At 41.8% G+C, this 26,294-nt stretch overlaps 1 protein-coding gene across 1 annotated transcript in view; it reads left to right on the plus strand.

Annotated features, from left to right (window-relative positions):
* GALNT17 (polypeptide N-acetylgalactosaminyltransferase 17) overlaps positions 1-25,884 on the plus strand; it is a 286,464-nt gene extending 260,580 nt beyond the window's left edge. The window contains exons 7-11 of the mRNA XM_075073937.1: positions 8,518-8,703; positions 11,913-12,050; positions 13,721-13,816; positions 23,253-23,420; positions 24,102-25,884. Of these exons, the coding sequence (XP_074930038.1) occupies positions 8,518-8,703; positions 11,913-12,050; positions 13,721-13,816; positions 23,253-23,420; positions 24,102-24,230 (717 nt within the window). The 3' untranslated portion in view covers positions 24,231-25,884. The remainder of the gene's footprint in view (positions 1-8,517; positions 8,704-11,912; positions 12,051-13,720; positions 13,817-23,252; positions 23,421-24,101) is intronic.
* The last annotated feature ends 410 nt before the right edge of the window (positions 25,885-26,294 follow it).

Genomic DNA, 26,294 nt, shown 5'->3' on the forward strand with positions numbered 1-26,294 from the left:
AAAATCAATTGAAGCTATTCGTGAAATTGAGCCTGAATTTGCAAATAATTTCAGAGACCCCCAGAATACATTTTTTGGGAAAATATCTACACCGCTACCCCGATATAACGCGTCCTGATATAACATGAATTTGGATATAATGCGGTAATGCAGCGCTCGGGGGCGGGGCATTGCACCCTGCGATGGATCAAAGCAAGGTCAATATAACGCAGTTTCACCTATAATGCAGTAAAAATTCTTGGCTCCCGAGGACAGCGTTATATCAGGGTAGAGGTGTATTTGCCAAAAAAGATTTCACTCAGCTCATTATCAAATCCAGGTGTTAGAGTTCATTAGCTGATCAAGGTTATGTGCCATCAGTGTTTCCATAAGGAGTGTTTTTTGTCCCATTCTCTTCTTCTCCCTTCCTCCCCCTGTCTCCCCCAACCCCTGGTATTGTCCCCTATTTATCTCTGGGAAATTCCCCCAGTTTCTTGTTTCCAAATCCAGCATTCCAAAAGTTACGTTGATTTCCACTTCCGTAGACAATTCCTTGGCTAGTTAGAGGTGACTTTTGATTTATCTGCCTGGTGTTGAAACCAGGCTCCCTCTTGACCTGCTGTGGGCATTATGCTAGTTGCCATTTTCCTTGGGGAAGTTGGGAATGACTTTTCACCATATTGGCAGGGATGGGGTTGTTTTTGTCTCCCAACAGCAGGTCTGGCTCTCAGTGGGGTGGCGTAGGATGTCACAACTTAGTATGTTAAATGTGTGGTGGATGTCTAGTGCGGGTTCTCAGCATGGAAGGGATGTGGTCATCTGATGAAATAGATTGGAAAAAGGCTGTGAAGGAAGGCATCCCTTAGGGGAGCTGAATAAGCAGGTTTTAGGGCTCCGACACCTTGTACAGTGGGGAGCTCATTTCCCCCCCCCCCCCGCCTTTTCCTGAGTCTCCTTCAAGGGAGTGGAGAAGAAGGGCTTGGGGATGCTATGTTGGAACAGTGGGAAGTCTATTCCCCTCCTTCTATAGGCCCCTTTAACCTTCTGCAGTCAGTGGAATAGCTGGGACATGGTTGTGGATGACTAGTAAATGATTAAGGAAAGGATGATGGCTTGCACTGTACAACTTGTCAGGTACCCCCAGATAGTTTAAGTGAATCAAGTTGTGGCCCATTGCCTCCTGTCAGTCTTTCAGTGTTGTCAGCTGAAAAAGGCTGAAGGCTGCTGGATAAAAGTTAGGAGGGTCCCACCCCACTTTCCCTTTTTTTGTCAATTTTTTTTAAAGAAGAGTGATTAGATGTTGCATATAACATCTGTTTATGTGAACTGTAGGGGGGTTTAGTTGCTCTAGTATATATTTCAGCCTGAATGTTATGGTTTGGCAAAGTAATAAGCAACTGAAAACAGGGTCTTATACTGGAAAGTGTCAGGCAACTTTAATTAAATGTGTTATTACCATTAATTCTGTATTCCCTATATAGTATTGCATTTATCTCCTTTTTATTGTTGTAATATTGCTAAATCAAAAGGAACTGCACCATTATATAAGGGTGACAATGAAGCGTGATCCAACAGTAGTTTGGCAGTAAAGATAACTATGCAAATGTCTTCTCTGTAGGAAAAATGGCTAGAATTTTATGAATTATAATTTATCTGGAGCTGTCTTTGGCACATCTGATTTTTTTTAATTAGAATTTTTTGTCCTTTTCTTTAAATTATTAACTGTACAAATCACCCATGTTTCCCTTTCAGTGAATATCATGATAGAACTAGTATTGTTTCCTTGTGAATTGCTTGGGAGATTACTTTCTATAAGCTAGACTCTCTCTTTTAATTAGTTCGCTTCCTAACTTTTTTGGTAGGGCTGTGGAAATATCCCTTCCCTCTCCCATAAAATCATTGTTTTAGAGAATCAAAACCACTCGCCTTTTCATCTTGCCTGTGATGGAGTAGACTCGGTCTGGAGGCCCCCTGCTGGAGGCCTCATGGCCCTGCATCACTCTACCCCAGAATAGAGTAGAGGAGAAGTCCTCCAGACAGCCTAGAGTGACTGCAGAGATGCAACCAATTGGAGGGGCAGCTGGAGTGACCAATCAGGGGTCAGAAGGGCCATATAAAAGGCAAGCAGCAGAGCAGAGAGTTCAGTTTCTGCCTGGAGCTCCAACAAGACTAGGTGTCTGGTTGGCTGAGCAGCAGGATTGTGGGCAGGCTGAGCCCACAATCTGGCCTGCCCAGTCATGGGCACCGAGATGGGGCCCAGCTGGTTTGGTTGCAGATTGAGCCCTGGGAGGACTGCTGAAAGGTCACCAGAGATGAGCCTGAGTTGGGTTGTTGAAGGCAGGATGTCTGGGAAGAAACCTTAGAGCTATGGCCCCATACCAGGGTTGGGGGGAAAACCTGAGACTGTATACCCTCGGGGGGGACAGTGAATGCAGCTCAGACAGAGGGCTGAGTTGCTGGAGACCTGCTGAAAAGAACTGTGATTGCAGGCATTATTGGCCAGGGAAGGGGGTGCTTACAAGAGGCAGGTGCTGACCCTGTTATGTTGCCATTTATGCTTTGGCCCAATCTGACACAGTACTTAAGCATGTGCTTAACTTGAAACAGAGGAGTTGTAAAATGCATACTTTAAGTGCTTTGTAGGATTAGGGCTCAATTGACCTACATACCACACAAGTTAGAATCATAGATTATTAGGGTTGGAAGGGACCTCAGGAGATCATTTAGTCCAACCTCCTGCTCAAAGCAGGATTAATCCCCAAATGGCCCCCTCAAGGATTGAACTCATAACCCTGGGCTTAGCAGGCCAATGCTTGAACCACTGAGTTATCCCTCCCCCTGAGAGTATAAAATCACTTCAATAATATGAGCTAAACAAACCTTTCTGCCTGCTTCATAGACCACATTTGTAACAGTAAGAATCTTTTGCACTTACAGTGCACCTTCCTTCATGGATCTGAAAGGATTAGTTTAGCTAGTAAATCAAACACATATTATTGGCCCCATTTTACAGATGAGGAAATTAATGTATAGAGAGGCAGAGATTCAGCCAGGGATTAGAGTCCCAGTCCAGGGAGTTCTCAAAAGAGGTAGCAGAGAGTACTGAAAAGGTGTACAGACCCCATGCTCCAATATTTATGCAGAGGGATGCTCCCACTGAACTTGGAGTTTTACCTTCTTCATGAGGGCAGCATCAGCCCTGATCACTAGACCTGGATTATGCTTTTTGGCTTGAGAAGTTGCTTTGGCATTAGACTGATTGTGAAGGGTCATTTTGTTTAAAGAACATTCCTTTTAGGGCGATTGCTGCTGCTGTCCGACAATAGCAAAGCAAATTGACGGTTATGGCACTTCTTCGAGGGCAAAGAGAACAGGAAAAGTAATTGTTCTTAACTGCTTAGCACTGTGAACAATATTTCTGTGGCTGTAGAGATGAGCTGATTCTAGTTAACCTGGCATCTCCTAGGTCTCTCTCGCTCACACACCATTTGTATACTGCATTTCCTAAAGCAATCAGCCATTCTCTTTCTATTAAAGTGTGTGCAGTAATCTTAGCAGGTGGCAACCATAGAGCACATAGCCTTTTTCTCTGGCAGGCTACAGAGTGCTTCATCTCCTGATCCCATCTCAGCCCTGAGGGCATATACCTTCCACTCGTGTCAGTATCTTTATTTTTCAGGATATTCACAAGCACAGTGAATGATTGATTCCTAGCTGTCATTTGAGAGGAATAAATGCAAATTGCTCTTGCTGGAGAGGGAATCCATGTAAAAATGCCCCTCCTATTCTGCAAATGCAAACTGGAATGATTGCATGGAGTCTTCCCAGATGTACACTACATGCTTTTCAAGATCAATTCCATTGAAAAACTCTGAAGTCTGGCATAGCACAAAAACAAAAATCACAACCAATTGTGCAAGCACACCTACAGTGCAAGTATTTACCTGTGGAAAGGTCCTCCCCGACATTTCCCATTGAGTAATTCTTTCATGCCTGTAGGCTTCTTCTCCCAAACTTTTGTCTCTGCTGGTGCCTCCCTGCTCATGCTGCTGGCAATGTGTTTTTTCTTTCTTTCTTTTTTTTTTCCCTACACCTTGTGTGCTCAGGATAACACATACTTTTTTCCTGGGGCTTGATCCAACACCTTTTAAAACCAGTGGGAGCTGAAGCAAGATGGGTTGCTTGATGAAAAGATGGTATCCATGCATCTGGAGACCCTGACTCAACATTGCAGTGTCCAGAATCTGTTGTTCTTCCTACTTTAGCTCCCCCCAGTGGCCTCCCTGTATCCTTAAGGAAACTGAGATGCCAAAAAGCTCATGAATTTATTACCACACCAGTGAAGTTTCCCTGCTTGAAAAGGACGATTGGAAGGGAAAGTTAAATGGCCCCCGTAGTGTAGTGAAATTATGTCAAACTTGGTTTATCATGTATTTACCATTTTTTTCCTTCCTGTATATGCCAAAAATGTCTAGAAAAGAGATGACTGATCTCATTTCAACATCACTAGTAAATTTCACTGCACAAGACAAATTATTATATATTCTTTTCTCATTAATTCCTTAGGTAATAAATTTGTTTGAGAGATAATTGGAAACGCATCACCCGCCACTCTTTTGTTGTATATTTCAAAGGTCTATGGGTTAAAGATTTATTTTTTTGTGTGTTTCTCTAAAATTCGCTCCATAGAGCTTAGTTCAAAAAAAATATTTATGTATTCTAGCATCCCCATGACCTGTTTCTATGCTAGATAGAGAAGAGGTTACATAGTCACCATTATCAATTACTGAAGGAAGATGCATCCAGTTTTACATCTTTCTGGATGAATGAATGGCTGGCTAATAGCTGTTACATATTTGTCTTATGCTGAAAAATAATGAAGACTTTCATGATTCTTTTCTCCACCAGGAAATATATCATAGTAAACTTTTGAAACATGCGTTCTATCCCAAGCATGCATATTTTTAAAAAAATTTGCTCCTTTTGTAACTATTTTTATAAAGGACAGTGCCAAGTTAAATAGGCCAAACATGATTTAATTTAAAAGTGGATTTGTTTTCCTCATTGATCTAAGTGTTGCAATTTATTTTATGTTCTCTCTTTTACAGCTAATGTTTCATCCACTGGGTAATGGAAAAATCCTGCATACAGTCAGTTAATTGTGTGGGACATATTAACTAGTTAATATGAACTATTGTAGCAAACAGTGCCTCCTGGTGGCAAAGGTTTTTTGCTATCATCTAGATTTCTATACACTTAATTGGGAAAGCCACTTAATGGGGACGGTCCCCAGGGAACCGGTTTTTTTGAAAGCTTAATTGAGACAGGGATATGAGTGGCAAGTAAATGAACCACAGCCCTTCCCAATGAACTTCTCAATTACTTATGCAGAGCTGTCTAAGGACTTAAGGCAGATTAAGACACTGCAACTACAGGTAGGTTTAAGTAATAATGTGTTTTAAAGGCTTATGGCATTTCAAGCACTTGCGTCACTTGAAGACCCACATTAAGTCACTTAAAGTGGCTCTTTGCATCATTGGGAAGATGGCTTAACTGGAAGGTTAGTCCTGTACTTCTTTTTTTTATTGGAGCAAAGAGAACAATATCTGGACAACTTCCTAATACCATCTATATGGAAACTCGGCGCTCAAAGTAAGTTACTGTTAGTCCTATTTAAACAGGGTATAGATATGCGTATAATCGATCAGTGTGAACTTATTGAAAGAAGTATATCTAATGCTCAGTGTACTAGAAGGGAAGCCAAGACTCTTGGATTCTATTCTCTGCCTAGTCGCTCTGGGCCACTTGAGTGCAGCCACTTCACTGCCCACCAGCATCAGTAAGGGAAACCCAATCTGGCTTTGTGTGGGCAAGTACAAGTGACAGCCGCTCTGTGCCTTGTCCTCATTGTACAGATGGGAAAATGAATAATATTTGCCTACTACGCAGGAGTTTGTTAAGACTTAATAGCTATGAGTGTTCCTAGGATGAAAAGTTCTATGAAAATACTAGTTAAACAAATTTTGGTTTTAAATCACATTGGAATTATTTCTCTCTGCTACAGTTCTCACCAGGTAGGAAATATCTGGTAGAGATGTGTCCATTTTTATTTATTTTATTATGACAGTTTGATCTATTTGGGGGTAGGGCATGGTCATTGCTATCATAATTGCATTTTAAAATTAAACCCTTATTGATCTTACTGCAACAGACTTGTGTATGTATACACATCAGAGCCCTTCAAATGATACCCGAGACATTATCCCTTAGTTTACTACCATATATGTTTGTCCAGAGATTCTTTGTACGTTTATTCCTGAAACATAAACTTTTTGTCCCATATGAAAAGATTGTGATTGTGAGTAAAACACAAGACCATAATAGTCGCATCTCAAGCCTACTAACTAGTAGTAGTGTTGTGGGGAAAGAACTTTAGTTCTGTGAAAATTCTGACAACATGAAAATTCTGTCCTCAATCAGGATGAAAAGCCAAAATCTGAAAAATTTGTCTTGGAACTGAAATCTCATAATATTTCATTTTGGAAACACTGGTTCTAAAATAAAATATGCTGTCAGGGATGCTTAGTTGCATGAAAAGTGACACAGTTCTGAATTCTGTCTTTGTTTTGGTGATGTTAGAAGTCAAGGGCAAACCTTAGGATCAGGGTAGGTTTACTGTGTTTTGTGCAGCACCTAGCACAGTGGGACCCTGATACATGATTTGGGCTCCTAGGAGCTACTGGAATACAAATAATATGCAGGGTGTATGTGCTGTTGAGAGCAAAGAAGGTACAGCATTAGCTCCAGTGTGTTCCTGGAAGATGCACTCTCGCATGAAAACAGGCATTTGAACCTATCCATTTGAATGAACAGTGGAGGTTCTTAAAAACTGGCTAATTGCCTTGGATAACTAAATATTTTCCATTTTGGCATTATTAACATAGGGAAGTGCAAAGGATTAACTCTTAGAGAAGCTTACCTTAGTATCTCTTAGGTAAGCTCTTAAGTGCTTAGCTCTTAAGCTCTTAAGTGGTGAGCTCTTAAGGGTCACCTCTGTAGCCATAGAGTTCTGAGTGGGTATATATGGATGCTCTTTTTGTGTGTCTCCTAGAATTGTGCACCTGTTGGGCCAATGCAATTAATCTCAATTTACTTCAGGGTAACGGAGATCAGAATCTGATCCAGCGGGACTAGCATGGCAAATCTGGCTCTAGATAGTGCTGGGATACCATACGGAAAGAGACCAATGTAAATTGGAGAACACCGATGGAATAAAAAGTGGTGGGCCTGGAAATAATCTCAGACACTGTGGGTGCTATAATAATTATGCAAAACATTAATGAATAACACCACAAAATAGGCTCAACCATGATCATTAGGCATACCTGGCATACATTTGTGTCATACCTGTCCAGTGCCTAGAGCCCTGGATATAATCCTTTATCAGTTTAAGATGGATAAAAACCAGGGATTGTAGAGTACAGATATGCTAAGACTTCACATAAAGGTTTCTGGAAAGAATATATTGTTGGTTGTATACCTCAGTCCATTTCTGTATGAGAGAGAGAAGACTTGAAATTATTGTAATAAAATGTAAACTGTGATTTAAAGACGTTTAAACTGTGGGGGTGGGGTGACTGGTGGGGAAGCATGAGCAAATGTTTCCTAGAGAAATCTGTCCCTACAATCTATTTCACTGCGTTACCTTTCTTGTAGATTCAAACATTGCCGATATTCCATTGGTCACCCAGAATGCCCTAGGCACTTGGATTGGATTTGGCCAAGAACTGAATTCAAGGCCTAATCCAGACCAATGGAAAGTCTCCCACTGGAGTCAGTGAGCTTGGATTGGGCCCTTTCCAGACCTCTGGTGCCATTGTCGGCATCAATAATGCTGATACGTCACAGACACCACTATGACTTGAATAAAAGAAGTGGCGTGTGCACTCTACTGGTCAAGAGTAACAGCCATGGAAACTGAGGGCCCAATCCTGCAGACACTTACCAAACGTAGGGTGCAATCTTTGCCCCACTGAAGTCCAGTGGAAGTAGGGTGATCAGATGTCCCAATTTTATAGGGACAGTCCCGACTTTAGGGGCTTTTTCTTATATAGGCACCTATTCCCTCCACCCCCGTCCTGATTCTTTACACTTGCTGTCTGGTCACCCTAAGTGGAAGTTTGGCCATTGGTTTAAATAGGGCCCCGATTTCTCCCTACAGAGTGCTCACTAGGATGAGTAGTCTAATTGGGATTTACAGTAGTGAGCACTATACTGACAGTATTTGCAGGATTGGGCTCTACGGTATTACAGAGCCTTTTCAGTTTATCAGACTACGTTGTCATCCACATGGTGGTCAACAGACTGTGGTAGTTCATTTGCGGGGGAGGGGAGGAGAACAGCCCTTCTTTCTCCTTCTCCTCCATTTTTGGATGCTTGTACCTTGAGAGCAGCAGAGATTTATGTGCTGGATTCTGATCGGAAAGCTCAGTCCTTCTTCAGCTGACCTGTTGCATGTCTCATTCTGGTCTGTTTCAGGTGTGGCTGTGTGGTGGCAGCATGGAAGTGCTGCCATGCTCCAGAGTTGCTCACATTGAACGCAAGAAGAAGCCCTACAACAATAACATTGGTTTCTACACCAAGCGGAATGCTCTGCGAGTGGCCGAAGTGTGGATGGACGATTACAAGTCTCATGTTTACATTGCGTGGAACTTGCCACTGGAGGTACAGCTTTTCCTCAATTAATGTAGTCTTACATCTTAGTTTTTTTAACATCTTAAATAAACAGTACATAGATGTCTTTTGCATCATGATACTGATGGTGCAAATAAGCATAGCTCCATTGACTTTGATGGAGGATATTACTAGAGGACATAGAAGTCTGTGGTGCTTTGCCGATTAACACCAGCAGAGGGTTTGGCTTGTTTCTGAAGATTAAACACACCATGTGTTTGCCTCATGCTTCAGTTCATATTTACTGTGTATTTATATCACTGACATTACCCAGCAAATTTAGTCTTTCTGTGGGATTAAAGACAGAAAACAATCAAATCTTTCTGCACAGGCAGTAAATGTCTTTTTAACACATTGCCTCGTCTGGTGAATGTATGTTGCATGCCTTGCTACACAGACCCATAGTAACAGGAACCATCACTTCCATAGTAATAACATCATTGTAAATTCTCCAACTTCTAGCCCAAGCTCATTCTGTTGGGAATGTATTCCACAAAAATTGTTGGAAAAGCAATTTCTATTCCAAGGAATAGATTATTCTAGTCCAAGCCTTAAACACAGTGCTTTACAAACATAGGCTAAGTAGGGACTCTGCCCTGAAGGCCTTAGTTTAGAGACAAATAGCATTTAGAAACCATATTTACAGATGCCTTAGATACACAAACATCCAAGACAATGGAACAGCTATTCATGAAATGGGCTCCAATTCCAACAGATATGTGTTTGTGTAGCTGCTCTAAATAGTTCAATACATTGTGATAGCCTTGGTGGCTATGTTTACTTCACATAAATGCTTGAACATATGTGTCTGCCTATGTGGGCCAGTTTACAGGATTGGGGTCTCAGCTTGTAGTACTTCATGCCTCCAATAGCAATTGTGTGTGAACATTAGCTAGGGCCTGATCCAACTCCCCACAGAAGTACAAAGTAAGACTATTGACCTGAGTGGCCATGTCACTGGTGAACAGAGTTGTTTACCTATGCCCTTATTAAATTTTAGTTTCAAGGAGCCACTCTGGATGTCTATATCCAGGCAAAACTCCTTTTGACTTCAACAGGAGCTTCTGCCTGCAGAGGGATTGCCAAATATACGTTTAGGCTTTATAGAGCACATCCAAACAAAGATGAATTCCATTTAGTACAGGAGCCTGTGGTCCTGTTACAGTACAGTCTGCTGGTAAGAAAATACCATCCTTGAGGGATGAGCGTCTTGAGCGTGCTGCCATTGGAGTCTGAAGGCAGATTATGTCTGTGGAGATTTACTGACATTTGGACATGCAGTAACGTAGCCTTTGTTCTTTGTCAGAGAACAAAGGGTACCTCGTGCGGTTGATTAGGTACTAATCTTTTGAAAGGGCTTCCTGATTTGACATGCTGGGGACTGCAGGAGTCTGACTTCTGACTGCTTTCTGGCTATTCTCAGGCTGTATCTGCAATCATTCCTGGCTAACCTGGGATAGGGTTGTAAGCAAGTTGAGTAGGCTCAGACCCAAGCCGTAGACCTTTCTGTGTAAGAGACAAATAAATAAAAGTTTCTTTGGGTGACTTGCTCTTGGGATGAGATGGTGGTTTTGTTTTTTTCTTTTTCTTTTTGGAGCTTACCAGGGAGAGTAGAAAATTAGATCCCAAGCTTTGAGGGCAGTAGAGTTCTATGCTTAAAGAGCAGTGGGAATCTCCCTAGAAATGGTCTTAAAAGAGCAGCTGAGTCTTTTTCAAATGGTTCAGGAATTTTCTATTGGCATTATTAGTCACCTGTGAGGGTTTAATTTTAAAGTACACTTGTTCATATCCATTACAAAACCTCCTCAGTACAAACATGCATTGACTCCTTTTTGTTTTTATATAATATATGAAACATGTATGTTCAGTGTAAAACACCATGCACTGAATATTTCAGTCTGACTGGTTTGTGGGGCTGGTTAGCACATCATGCCAGCTCACTTCATCCAGATTTTATACCTGGTCTTACCGTCAAAATTGAATCATATTTATTTTTACCTATTGGTGCCCAGTAGCACATTTAAAATGATCTTTTCTGAAAAGCAGAGTGAACAATTCATTAGAAGATCATTACAAATGTTGTCATGGAAAATTGCTTTCCTAACTGTATCTAATGAACTTTGAAAATACAAAAGTATAAAAGACGCTTGTTTAAAGGAATAAGGATGGTTGTATCATGCCTCTAATTTCCCAGACCAAACTATTACTGAAGTTCTTGAAATTACTTAAAAAGTTAAAGATGGGAATAATCCGAGTCATTTTTCCTGGCCACTGTAGGATTGTTCACATTTGGATATATACAATAGCTTTGCTCATTTTCAAATCCCCACAAGCAATGGGGCTTCCACTGTTTCTTGTGGGAGACTATTACAAGTATAATACTTGAAAATGAATGGAGGTTTTCCTGAGGTTCAGCCTAAACTTAATTGTCTCCATAATTTTATTCTATTACTCTTGGTCATATTCTCCCATGATGTCTTGAGTCTTTTATTTTTCTTTGTTTTACACCTTCCTAAACATCCTCACTCCTCAGCCATCTCTTAGTGAAGTTTCACAAATTTCATTCTTTTAGGAGGGACAGATTTTTAAGTGTAAAAAGTACCCACAACTTGGGCCAGATTTTCACAAGAGCTCAGCACTCAGTCCTTCCCACTTTAATAACCTCTGGCCAGATTATCAGCACATTGGTCACTGAGGTCTTTTGGAAAGATGGACTCTTACTTTGGTGCCTAAATAGGAACTGAGCTCTTCTGAACATTTTGGGCACTGATCTCTTCAGGAAATTCTCTGGCTTTAGGGACTGATCCAAAGCCCACTAACTAATCGTCTCTTAATCTTTCCTCAAAAGTCAGTTCTTCCAGCTTCCTAAATCTTACTTGTCGTCTCTGAATTCCTGCTCACTTCACATCAAGCTGAGTACTATTTCTTCCTGTTTGTTGTGGCTATGAGATACTTGCCTTTCTGTTGACCTTCTTGGACAAAGTGTGTTTTGTGGGGTTTTTTTTGTTTTTTTTTAAGAAATAGGGGTGTGTGGGTTTTGAAAATAGCATAGTCCACCTGTATGTAGAGCAGCTTCTGGAAATCTTCAAGCTGTTAGGCAACCCTATCAAAATGCAAGGAAACCCAATCCCTTTGTTAAATAACATGGCAAGAGTAAACTCTTACCTAAGCTGCCAAGTGTGTCTGTCTTTCTTTTTCAGAATCCAGGCATTGACATTGGGGATGTCTCGGAGAGAAAAGCATTAAGAAAAAGCTTAAAGTGTAAGAATTTCCAGTGGTACCTGGACCATGTTTACCCAGAAATGAGGAGATACAATAATACTGTTGCCTATGGGGAGGTAATTAAGACAAAGCATGCTCTTAACACAAATTGATAAGTATTGTACTGTATAAAGGAATGACACATGAGCGTGCCAATGTGTATATAATCAGAAACACCTCTCAAGATGATCCCGAATAGCTGCATTTTAGAATCTGTTCACCGTTCCCTGTAATGTTTTGAGCTTTTGGTTCATTCCCAATTTTGGGGTCCTATACATACTCAAAAATTTAAATAGTTACCACAATATTGTGTATGGTGCCTGCTAACTCCATTGGATAAGTCTCTGTGTGTGCGTGTGGATATATGGAATGTGCTGTCCTATTGTAGTAATTTCTTAACTTACACTTGACCTAACTTTTGCTAGTTTGCAGGGGCCTGGACATATGTATTCTATAGGTTATAATCCTTTGCCCCAAAGCCATACCATTGTGCCATGTGAAGAGACTGAATTCAGTATTGACTGGCATTGGGACCACAGGAGAATTAGAAAAACAGCTATTCACAGTAATTAAGTAGTAATGATCCATTGCAATACATTTCCCATGAAATAGTGACTCCCTGGGTGGAGTTGCTGAAACAGCCCATGATCCCAGCCGGTCATGGATCCCAAGAACATGTCCCACACTAAGGTTATTGATGTCTTTTAAGCTGAAAATAGAGACAGGAATTTTTAATGTGTGATATGGTACAATTGGTGTCTATGGGGAGGTTCTAGAGAACAAATGACTGTACATATTAGCAAATCTCATTGCTTGACTTATCTCTCAACATTTCATTCACTTTATAATATAAATGTTACACGTCTGTATTAGTACGTGCAAGCTTCTCCTTGAGCCTAAAAGATCTCTTTTCAGTTTCCTCAATTTTTTCCAGCCCAGTAGTATGTGTGTACATTTCCCATCTCTGTTACCCTCCTTCTCCTAAGTTCCTTAGAAATGCCTGACTAATGGCAACACTGCACCAGTTTTACTCGCAGCCACAACTTGGATCAGCATTATGATTTAAAAGCCATAAATACTCTGCAGTCTTGCCCACAAGAAGCACTGCATTGATCCCTATGCCTTCTATTACTCTTCCAAAAAAGGGTGTTGCCAGTGCTTGCTGCCAACTGCAACATGGACACAAGAGCTGAGAGCTCTGACCATGTCTCCAAGATGGCTGACGGCGTCCTCTGGGCCCCCGAGCAAATGGATTGGGACTTTTGCCTAGTTGCGAGGCCTGTGTCCCATCCTGCTCTCTCATGGTAGCATGAAAAGGGTTTCTGATGCCTCTTTCCCACACATTCCATCATTGCACCACATAAGACACTCTGAATTTTATTTCAGGGCTTCTAGAGAACTTCAGGATAAGGAATAAGGAGTGTTTCATTGACCCCCAAATCATACAGTGGAAGACTTGAAAACAACATCACCACCAGACATGCCTAATATCCTAAATACAGAGGCAACTGAAATCATCATTGCAATTGTCATTAAACAATAAGTTTTTAATGGTGGCTATTGTGTAAATACAAAGTCATTATTAAAACTATCATGTATGCAGCACAAAAACCTATTGTGTATGATGTGGTAAAGCATCTTCTCTTTTCCATAACACTAAAGGCCAGGGACTTCACTGCGATCATGCGTTACATTCTTCCCTCCAATAAGGGACAGACACGTAAATATGCAATGTTTGTTTCTACAGCTTCGTAACAACAAAGCAAAGGATGTATGCCTTGACCAGGGTCCGCAGGAGAACCACACAGCAATACTGTATCCATGCCACGGCTGGGGACCTCAGGTTAGTATTTATTTTCTGTTATACAGTGTGCACGAATAACAGAGAATTGACTGAGATTGCTGCAAAGCATAATAAAGACATGCAGTGGGGTCTGTTCATTTAGACTTTCAAATGACAAGACTGGTCATCGTCTGAAAATGAAGAGGGTGGGGGGGTATATTTTTTCCATTCACTCAGAGCAATTTTCCAAATTAAATTACCGTAATCTTGAGAGAGCTGTGCATAAAATCTTAATTTAAAAATGACATGGATAAATAATGCAGAAAGCAAATAGCTAATCAGCAGAATAGAGCATGCACACGTAACACATTAAGGCATTTTATTTTTCTGTTCATATGCCAGCCGGGTAAAGAGACACATGGGAAAACAAAGCAAATGGTGGAGTGTGTGTGTGTTTTGTTTTGTTTTTCTCTTCAATGGCATAACTGGAATGTTCTTTCAACTAGGTGAGGACTTAAATGGATCCTTACTAGACCTTAGCCTCTTACTTGTCCAAGAAAATATGAGCCAACTAAAAGGCTCTTTGAACCATTGTCTTAATTCAAATCACATTCTGGGCTAATGATCATGGTGTGTTTTTGTGGTATTATGGCTCATCTTAGCCCGTGATATAATTTTATCTTTCAATACTTTAAGAAGAAATTCACTACACTTGAATGGTGCTGGCTGGACAGCCCTGGAGTTGGAAATCCTATGTGTAGCCATAGAATAAGTACTGCATAAACAGTGCCAATGCATCCATCCAGAGGGGATGGATCTTGTGCTGTGCTTCCAAGACCTGCAAGCCTCCAAGGATAACCTGCCAAGGCTCCTTTGTCACTTTGCATCCTTCTCTTATTCTGCCCTGGGAGTGCAGTACTGTTCATATCTACCAGGTAGTCATCACCTTTTCATTGATATCTCTCCTCAAAATGCCCTTCTTCCATGGAGATGAAGAGGGTCCAAAGCAAGTTCATGATACTTCTGGAAGTAGAAGAGCCATAATACGATAGGCCACTTGTTGTTTCAGTTTTTTTCCTACCTGACCAAAAGCAGGAGAAACCAGAAATCATGAAATTCCAGCCCAACCAAACCCAGGAAATATTGGAGTTGGTTCTCATGGGATCTGCAGCCTAATCTATATATACATACCCCAGAGGTTTTTCAGATCGTTTAGCTAAAGATCCAAGTTTTTGCGTGTGTATCCAGCTTCAGCCTCTGAAGTGCTTGAGATTTACCCATCGTTATAGGAGCATGATCAAGTGATAGGGGAGGTGGAAAGGATACAGATGGAGTGTTCCACAGTCAGTGTGCTCAGAGAATGAATGCACCAGTAGATACAGGCTACATCTGGAATTGGGAAGGCAAACCTGGCAGCAACTCATCTTTCATAGTTCTCTTTTTTCTTCTGTTGCTCCCCTTTTTACCTTACTATAAAATTTGTGCACAGCACTGAACAGTAAGGTCAAACATTACTCACCCTACCTCCTCTGGCTCAACATCTGAACTGGAAGGATTTCATCATTTGCCTTTTGGTAGAAAAACTTTTCCTGGATCATAAATGTGTCAAGATCCACTGTAGGCATATTTAACATCCAGGTAGAGTTTTATTTATTAGAAGACAAGTCATCTGCCTTTGATTGGGGTTTTTTGGAGGGGAAGGACTGACTGTTATTCCAGAGGCTCTGGAAACTTTGTTGCCTGGTCTACTGTGTTTGTTGGTTTTGGTTTTTGATTCCCTCTGTCTTCCAGATGGACAGAATCATGTATATCATTCTATACATGACAATGGCTTGTAATGGTAGATTTAAAAACAACAATCTAAAACCATCTCTGCCCAAGCAAAGCACTAGCTTCCACACAGTTCTCGCCCGGGGCAGAGGATGAGAAACAATATTAGTCACACATGACACATTGATTAATGCACCACTGAAAAGCATTCCAATATGACAGTAATAAGGGGGTATATAAAATTATACAGAATAGAATCCGAGATCCAAGGTGCCTTTATAAACTGCCACTGTTTGACAAGTTCACTCTTCCTACAAAGTGAGCTCCCTATCAAGCCTTCATCTCAAAAGAAAAGGGCATAAGCGTCTCACAAGGACTCAGAGTAAAGTCTTAATTCCTGGTCCCAGTTGTTCTGTAAGCCAACATCTCCATGTTTTCTGGGGTCAGTGAGGTTCTCATTAGAAGTTGTGAGAAAGGAAAGCACTAAAGTTTATTCTGCTGTTTCTTCTATCAGTGTTTCTTGTGAGAGCTAAGGGCTGCAATTGCATTCGTTAAGATCAAAACTGTGAAATATAAAGACCATCACAGTAAGTGCTCACCAGATATATGAATAATAAAAAGCTTGCCTAAGGAAATCAGTTTCTCACATGCACCAGAAAGGCGTGCAAGGAGGAAAGGGTCTCCTGCAAGACAGAAAGGTTCCTAAACTTGTTTGAGGTAATCAATTCATTGAAAAGATTTGCAGCTAAAGCATTGGTTTTCTGGCTGAGCAAAAGGCTGTTCCAGCCATTTAACTGATTCCAGCCGTGCTCTGGCTCTACACTGTAGCTTTAGCAGCGGTAGGATAGACTACCAGAGATGTTTGTCAAACTCATGTTTGAAAATTGTCTCTCTTCCTCTCTCTTGTGGTAACACTTGTATATAATCGAGCTCTTTGATCATTTTTTTCCCCATTTATGTATATCATAAAGCTCTTTACAAGGGAGGTGTCATTATTCCCATTTAATGAAATGAGTATGGAGATGAGTATGGTAGAGTTCAAGTTTACAGCAAGGCCCTAGTGTCAGGTAGACTTGATCCAGTGGCTGGTAACTTGCCCAAAGACAGGGCCTGATATTGGCTCTCGTGGGGTGACCGGCAATGGCCTCGGCTGCTCAGCTCACCTTTCAGTGCACACAGTTCACCAGCACTATTCCCATGGAGATGGTACTCTAGTTAGGGCACTATCCTAGGATTTGGGGAGATGTGAGTTTAAGTCCCAGTACCAGGACAGATTTCATATATGACCTTGGGCAAATCACTTAGTCTCTGTCTGTCTCAGCTCCCTGCCTGTAAAATAGCAGCACTGAGCTAACTCAAAGGGGTCTTGGGAGGATACATATGTTCACAGTTACGAGGCGATCAGACAAGATGACGAAAGGGGCCATATAAATACACAAGAAAATGAATAAATAGAAGGCTCCCTTGCTGTAAAGGTCCTGGGTAATTTCAGGGACTCAAATGTGTTCAGATACAAGTTGTCTTCCCTTGTGGCTTTCAGCTGGAAAATTTGAATGCCCGTGTGCCAGAAATGCCCTAAGAGAGCCATCCGCAAGGTATTTCCAGCCTGACCTTTGGAGATGCACAAGAGTAGAATAGTTCCAGTCAACATTTCAGTGATAGGATACTAGCTCACACTGAAGCTGAACTGAAAACTTTTGTAGGGCCACCTGTACCTAGCAGGGGATGAATTCACAGTGCAGCCTTAAGGTGAAGATGGATATCCTATTCTTTGTACAAAGGGAAGGATAAACTAGATCAGCCAGTGATGTAGTTCTTTACAAAACATAACTTAGCCACTGTTGTGAATGTGCCATTTAATAATGAATTATGCACAAACTGCAGATTGTACTTTGTAGTTGGAAGCTTATGCCTTCAAGTTTCTGATTGTATGAGAAATTAAACTGATACTGCCTGCTAACCTTGGACTTTGAGATGAATAACTAAAAGTAGGTTATTTCTTCCTTCCACTGTTTTTTTTATAATTAAGCTTAATGATGTTTTCTTTTCCCACGTGGTGATCTGAATTAAAATGTTGCATTGCTGTTAGTTTGACTGGCAGGCTCAACGAAACCAGCTCAAAGCAGATTTTTCTTCCTGTTCTTTCTGAGCCACGTTGTTCCTTTCCTCTCCAAACTGTGAAAGAAACAATGACCCCAGTTAATGTGGGGATCTAATGGTATGCCTCGCTGCTCCAAAAAATGAGAATGGCATTTGGGCACATAAAACAAACATTTACAAGCCAAAGTACTAGATAGATTTGTCCGCTAAGTGAGTTTGGTGTTCTGGCAAAATGCAATCTCGCTTCAGAGCCTTGCGGTCAGACACATAGTGGAGCTTGTATTGCCAATTAGATTTTTTGCTTTTGCTCAAAGTATCTCCAGGCCCACACTTGTCTCCTGGCCGTTGTTGTTGTGTTGTTTTGTTTGTTTGTCTCCTCTGTTTGTCTTCCCTTTAGTGTTCCTTCTTTCATAGAAGGCTTTCATTCATTTCTAGGTTAATTCATCACCAAGCGTGAATGATGAGAAATCCCTTTATCCTGTAATTAAATTGAATCTGCTCTTGGACGCACTTTGTTTGCTTCATCTTTTAAGTGATATATCATTACTGCAAAGTGTTTTGATGTATTACAGTCATGTCATTGGAGTGACAGAACTGTGGTGATATATTAGCATAATAGAAGGCACTAGAATACAAAATAATGTCCATCCAGCAATGCCTTCCATTTAATTGTAGGATAAAATATGTTTTCCTCAAACAAATTTGTTAAGCAGCAGGACACTGGGACAAAGCCACTAATAGTGAGATAATCCAGAAGACTGTGTATCATGGGGGACAAGTATCATTTAGATTGAATTATTTAAAAAAGAAAATACTGTACTCTTAGGTATCGTGACTAGATGAGAATCTGCCCTCTGCAGAAAAGAAGCTAAACAACTCTAAATTATTTTTCAGTAGTCAAGGAACATCATCAAGACTTATTTCCCAGGTTCTAAGAAGTCTAATTAACTTTCTTCCATCACAGAGGAGCAACCAGGCAGAAATAGTAATCAAAGAGTGTATATTGTTAATGTCAGGTTTACAAATGAGGAGATCAAAATGAATGATACATCAGTGCATTTGTAGAGTGTGAGGCTTACCCAGCTGTGTTTAAATTTGCAGAAGCTGCAGGTTAGCTAAATAAATTATGTAATCTTTACTTTACCCCTCCTTCCCTCTTAAAAACATAGGCAGCTGCTACCTTCTTTGAACAGAGACATAGCTCTACTATCCTTTTTTGCATTGGAAAGATATTTAGAATAGTGATACTTGGAGGTTCTAGGGCCAGACCCTTAGCACAACCTCACTTATTAATTTGGGGGTTAGGTTGTGCAACCCTTGTGTTGGTGAGCATTTACTTAGAGGCACAGTCTCATGGGGCATATTCAACCTTGCCCAAAGTCAGCAGTTAGCCTGAAACAGTGTAACTCCACATTAATTTCCTTAACAGTTTGGTCACTAGATTGTTGTGTTTTAGGGTTTTTTGTTTTTTTAAGGGTTCCTCTTGGATTCCTTCCCTTTTCCCATTTTTCCCTCTTACTCCTCCCCTCCCTTTTTCTAAAAATCCTCACTTCGTAGTGGTCTGATAGGGTATGTCTGTACTGCATGCTAAGCCCAGGCTCAAGTCTGAGTCCAAGCCCCACTTCTGTCCACTCTAATGAGACTCACTCAGGGCAGCATGCACTCAAGACCTAGGTTCTCAGACCCTGCTGAGGGATTGATCAGAACCCCTGAAGTCCTACTGAGACTCAGGTCCAAGCTCTGTTTTACAACGTGGACACAGGTAAAGGCATGGCCTCAAGTCAGAAGGTTTTCAGTAGGGACATGTGAACAGGACTGAGAGACCCAGGTTCAGCAATTTGAAACCCAGGCTTTCTGTGCTGTGTAGCTGCTCAAGCACTGGTTTAGAAACACCCAGTCCACAAGCTGGGTCTCACTCAGAGCTATAATGCAGTGTAGACCTACCCCTAGAAGTCTGTTATGGTAATTCCTATGGTTTTACTTCCTCTCCTTCTCCCCAATCCCTAGCGATGTCCATACTCCGCTGCAGCATGTTCAGTCCCTGCCAGTGCAGGACCCATTCATGAATAGGAACAAGATGTTCTGTAGAAGTTAGCAGTGTCAAGTACATCTGTGAGAAGTAACATCTCACAGCCTGCCATTTTGATCTGCGGAAAGTATGATATCCAGCACTCCCCACAACTTCTATGCACCCTCACTTGCTGAAATGTGGGCTGGGCCACCTTGGTGCACATAGTGGGGCAGGGCGGGGGGAAACAGTGGTGGAGGCAGATGAGCTGGGGAAGGTGGCCAGGCTCCCTGTGGGAGTCAGGCCTAGGCTCTGCATGCAAGTTGGGGCCAGGTTCCCTGGAGGACTTGCTGCCCTGGTTCTGGGGCAAGCTCTGCTGCCACCTGCGTGTGGTCCTGGCCTTGTATGGTCCCTCTCTGCCAGCTGGTGTGGGCCAGGCTCCCCAAGCAGCAGCATCTCCTGCATGACCACAGGGCCTTCACCTTCTACTTCTGTGGGTGAATGGGGCCTGGGAAGAGCACAGAGCTGGGACAAGGGAGCCCTGGTGGTGCCAGCCCCCAACAGTGCCGTCCCTTTTATAAAATAGATTTTAGGTCCTGCATCCCCCAAATCTGCCCGCATACACTTGTCATCCCCCCAGTACCTCTGTCCTGAGGGGCCTGCACACCTCTGTGCTGGAGGCAGAGTATGTTACTTCAGCTGAGGGCACTAAAACCACAACTTCAACACCAGTGGCCATAACCTTAGAACCAAAACATCACAACTGTCATTCATCCTTCATTCAGAACACAAGGGGACTTGTACTCCTCAATCACTTAAGCTTATTTGAAAATCACACCCTTCAATTTATTTAACTCATCAAGACACGTGCACAACGTTAACTCTCCGAAACAGCCTTTTCCAGCAGTGATGCTTTCCAGGAATAACTGTCCTCCGCTTTGAGCTGATGAAAAAGACTGAAGAGTAAAGCAATTGCAAGCTCTGTTTTGGTTGACAGTAAGCTAGATCAAATGGTGTACAATATACTGAAGTCAATCCAGAAATGCATTCTGGGCTTTATTTATCTGGCTATTATACCAAATAGGTTGCACATCTATTATATCCACTGTGATAGATTTCTCATAAGATCCATGTTTGTTCTTCAGATTATTTCATTTTCCCATTGCCCCTTGCCCTCAGCACCTGATTTGATTTTTGCTCTCATTACTTTTCCCACCACATTAGGAGATAACATCTAAGCACAGAAATTTTATTGCCTTGTGGGCACTAGGCCAACAGGCTAAAGAGAAGCTGGCAACCATAATGAAAGGAAAGATGCCTAATACAATAACTGTATACATGGACACTAAGGTTTTAAAAGCACATAAAAAAAAATACTTGTACTTTATGCTTGCGCTTGTCAATGGATTTCTTAAAGTCACAGTTTTAAAGGAAGGAGTTTGATGTTTAGTCCTTGAAAGGTTTATGAGCTACTGTTAAAATACTAATTCAGTTTGATTGCTTTATGAAAACACATGCTGTCAGTCAAGACTTTCACTGCTGAGGATTTGAAACATAAAAACATCAGCACCAATAAAAAACAGATAATCCAGAATTTCACCATTCTGCAATACTTGATTTGCTCTTAGAGTAATTCTAATGCTTTGTTCATATGGTAGCCTTCTTTCCAGACAGTCTCATCACACATTGCAGAGTTGAAGTAATTAAGCTCCTTTGATGCAGGTGAGCATTATACCTGTTTTGTGAACGAATAACCTGAGGCACAGAGAGGTTACGTGTCTTGCCCAGGGCCTATTCAGTGAGTCAGTGGCAGAGTTGGGATTAGCCCCCAGCCGTCCTGATTTATACTGAGCTGCATTAACCTCTAGAAAGCACTCCTTTCTGTTCCACAAACCCAGCTCTAACACAACTGAAGGCTCTGGTGAAAACCACAGGGAAAAAGAACTTGTCAATGCACAGTCAGGGGAAGTTTGATCATGAGGTTACAGCTAAAGGGTCATGTCTTCTACTGCATCAGAGCTTTCTTCAGTGCAAAGAGAGCATGGTGGGCAGAATGGCTGGAGGACAGTGGCCTTTGTTGTAAGTTACAGTAGCTTAGGTCTTGCTTAGATTTACAACACTAATATAATGTTCTTAAGGAACCCTACAGCAATGGCGGCTTGGCATGGCATAGCCCTCTCTTGTCCTCAGCCAGTTCGAGCCAGAATCCAGCCCCCTTTGTCCCACCGGGAGAGAGAACCTGGGAAGTTCAGCACCAAACCTACCACAGCCTTACCAAATGATCTGAAGGAGTCGATGAAGCTGTCAATAAATAACATGCTGTTATGGTCACTAGCCACTAGAGAGAGACATAACCATGCATGCCAACCCAGAGCAGTGCGCTTGTGTGTCTAAACCAGCATAAAGATGAAATTAGAAACAAATACCTTAATAATCGGTATCTGCTTTTATTGGTTCAAGTCAAACCCTTTACATTGTTTTTAACTTGATTTTGGATGTTTAATTATTCCAACAAAGATAACCATAACTCCCAGTGTGATTTACTGCCTCTCTTTAAGCATCTGGGCCACAGCTATATTCAGTTAATTAATGTGCTGAATACTTCTCATTTTTCTGCTGGATAATAGAGTGATTCATAATTTAAATAAGCAGCTGTGTATATCTTTCCCCTGAATTATAAAAGGCAGGCTGCTGTCGTTCATCTATTTTTTCTCTGTGAATTTAAATACATCCAGGGAAATATTTTTTTAAACACTGCAAATATATCAGCCCTTTTTAAACAACCATGTAGATCGTTGGACAATCAACAACAAGAAGGGACATGCGGGGGGGGCAGTCGTCTTCCTATAGCTAATTTCTGCCCAGTAGCAAGACTTCATTCTTTCCATGGCTAAGGACAAGACAGCTCAGATGCCTTCCTCTGATGCTCTCATTCAGCATTTCCTCCAGAACAAACAGAATTTTCAGGGTGCACGGGAGGAGCGAGAGAGACAGTTATGCACAAGCAGGATACTGATGGATACTCCAGTGTTTGGAAATGGTCACACCAAGAGGCTTTTATATCATCTGTAGCTATGTATACATATGGGGAACAATATGGGGGAATCTAAGATTGGATCATTTCGTGAGGGACATGATCACAAATCAAATCCTTCACTTGGCTATCCTTACCTGTTGGCTGCTATTTTCTGCCTATGCCTAGAATAGCTGGAGGGCTGCTCTGGACACACCAACAATGGCATTTAGTTGTCAAAAGAAGAACCCACAGCTAAGCATCTCAGAATCACTAGAATGGTCCAGTATGCCCAAAAATAGCCATCTGGTTGCAATCTAAAACCACTATGACTAGCATAGTATCAACACCAAATAAAGGCCAAAGGATCCCACCCCCATGAGGTTGTTAGTAATTAAAGCCCAGAGCCATAAAGGTTTTTAGGTGTCAAACTCCTCCCCTGCCACCTGCATCCGTCCGCAAAACTGAGCTAGAAATCTCCGGAGACAGGCTTTTAAAAGCATGTCATTCCCATCTCCTGTACTCACTAGCTCAGTCCCCTCTGCATTTCTTCTCTAATCACACTCAAGAAATACTAACAGTCTTTTTTCCCCCTACCCTGTCAGCTTGCCCGCTACACCAAGGAGGGATATCTTCACTTGGGGGCCCTTGGGACCACGACTCTCTTGCCGGATACCCGCTGCCTGGTGGATAACATGAAAAGCCGGCTCCCTCAGCTCCTTGATTGTGAAAAGGTCAAGAGCAGCCTCCATAAACGCTGGAATTTCATACAGGTTTGTGAGGATGGGGCTTTCACCTGCTTCTTCTCCTCCCTTTAACCATGGCCTGTGTCATGTATTCTCTTCTTTATAGCCTGGAGGAAGCATTTCTGCAGAGGTAGGGGCTACTAGCCAACATGCTGCGAGAGGAGGTGTTTTCATGCCCTCTTTGCTAGTTTTACTCACACAGAAATTGCTCAGCCTAAGAACAATTTAACGTTGGTGAGATTAAGGATGTTTCTTCTTTTTCCTAAGTCTTGTACTGCTGGTGCATAAGGCCCAGAACTTGATATTCACGTTATGTATCCATGCAGCCATAGATTCGTTACAAAATGGCATCCCAGAATAGGATCGTGCAGATCTCAGAGACTGAAAATTACCTTTGTCTACAATGGGAGGATTTAATATATTGGCTAAATGTGTGTGATCATGTCTCCCTCACACAGAGGATAAGACCCTGCTACTTGCAGATTACAGATTTTCTCGGTTAGCTGAAGGGGCAGGGATATATACATTTAGGGCTGAAAGATTTAATGGATTATTTTAATAGATATTATTTCTTAGTTTGCATTAGCCCCGGCCACCAAGTGCTAGGCACTTATCCAGCCCAGAGGAAGACGCAGTCCGTGTCCCAGCGATTGTATGCAGTCAGTTGTTGGCTACACAGAAGGTACTTACCTTTATCTTTGATTTTAGAATGGTGCGATCCTGAATAAGGGAACTGGGCGCTGTCTGGAAGTGGAGAACAAAGGAATGTCCGGCATTGATCTAATTCTTCGCAGCTGCACGGGACAAAGATGGACAATTAAAAACTTCATCAAGTAAAGGTGTAAGGGCCAGAGCAGTCTGAAGAACTTCACTCAGAACACGAGTGACTTGGACCGATCAGACAGGGATCCTTTTCACAACTTTGGAAAGAAAGAAATATAAAAACAGAGCTTTATTCACGGTATCAGGAGAGGACCTTGCGGGATGTGGGCATTTGTGGTTTGTTTGTTTTTTTATTGTATATTAGTCTCTCACAGCTGATTCCAGCTGGGTGAAATTGCGTCAGAACTGTTATTTTCGTCTACCAAGAGCTCTCAAGGTATCACTTATTTCTGCTGGAATGAAGCCTGTGCAGTCTTATGGACGGTTTATTGACAGGGAAGTGATGCTTTCACAAATGACTTAAAGCTCTTAGCAAGGGCCATCAAGGTTTATACCAGGACCAGAGATAAGAGACCTTGGACAAACCCACTTGTCAAGCAAGAGCATTTGTCTATATAAAACAGAAAAAAGATTGCCAACTTTGGAAGCCTAAAGTGAGCTGAGTTAAAGTTCTTAGGTGTTTTTAAATGTCTCCTCTCTCCCTTTCTCTCACCCACCTTCTTCTTCAACCTGGGACAGGCATGCTTTAAAGTGACAGGTCTCAAAGGCATCTCCAAATAGCCCCTTGATTTCCCTCTCACAAGAACAGGATACCAACTATACATACAAAATGATGGGGCCTCAATTAGCTGTTACAACTCAAGAAAGCGATTTTGGCATCATCATGGATAGTTCTCTGAAAACATCTGTTCAATGTACTGGGGCGGTCACAACAGCCAACAGGAGGCCAGGAACTGTTAAGGAAGGGATAGATAATCAGACAGTAAATATAGTGCCAATATAGAAATCCATGGTGCACCCGCTTCTTCAATACTGTGTCCAGTTCTGGTCGCCCCATCTCAAAAAAGATATATTAGAACTGGAAAAGATACCAAGAAGGGCAACAAAATCTAAGGGATATAGACCAGCTTGCATATGAGGAGAGATTAAAAAGACTGGGACTGCTCAGCTTAGCAAAGAGACGACTAAGGGAGGATATGATTGAGGTCTTTAAGATCATAAATGATGTGGAGAAAGTGACTAAGGAGGTGTTATTTACCCCTTCGCATAACACAAGAACCGGGGGGGGTGTCATCCAATGAAATTAATTAACAACAGGTTTAAAACAAACATGAGGAAGTACTTTTTCACACAATGCAGTCAACCTGCGGAACTCATTGCCGGGGGATGTCTTGAAGGCCAAAAGTATAAGAATAAGATTTAAATAAGTTCCTTGAGGATAGGTCAAACAATGGCTGTTAGCCAAGAGGGACAGAGATGTAACCCCGTGCTCTGTGTGTCCCTAAATTCTGTTTGCAAGAAGTTGGGACTAGATGACAGGGGATGGATTACTTGATAATTGCCCTGTTCTGTTCATTCCCTCTGGAGCACCTGGCACTGGCCACTGTTGGAAGTCAAAATACTGGGCTAGATGGACCATTGGTCTAACTCAGTATGGCCATTCTTATATTCTTATCTCATGCCAATTCCTTCATTAAACTAAATCAGTTGAAATAAAAAAATATGATCTTCTCTTGCTTCCCCCTCCACTTAACACACATGCCTCCTCCAGCAATAGCAAAACTCTGCTTCAGTCCATAAGGCTGTTTAAATTAGTTATCTCCCGTACCTTCCAAACGGTTGCACAATGGATCTCCTTTTCCCGTGCCTTTGCCAAATGGCAGCCAAATCCCACCACTGCCCTTCTGAATGTGTTCTCTAAATACACCTTCCAGTTTTTCCCCCAAAGTGAATGCTGCTCCTTCACGCTGATTTCAAATAACTGCCCCATTGCAGGACCAGTCCAGTGTGCTCTTAGTGAGGAAGCCAATGGAGGTTTTCTTGCCCAAGGGGCAGCCAATCAGCTGAACAGCAAGATGCTGACCAACCTACAGCATGCTGAGTAGCTGACTTGCTTGTCTCCACACTGTAGTGACTGCACCAGAACTGACTCTCCTGCAATTCTTCTTCATCCTATTGCTGTTCTGTTCTTTTAAAAGTGAGGATAATTATGCTAGTTTGCAGGTCATGCCAAGAACA

The sequence above is a fragment of the Chelonoidis abingdonii genome, chromosome 20 (genome assembly GCF_003597395.2).
Source record: "Chelonoidis abingdonii isolate Lonesome George chromosome 20, CheloAbing_2.0, whole genome shotgun sequence".
Taxonomy (NCBI): domain Eukaryota; kingdom Metazoa; phylum Chordata; order Testudines; family Testudinidae; genus Chelonoidis; species Chelonoidis abingdonii.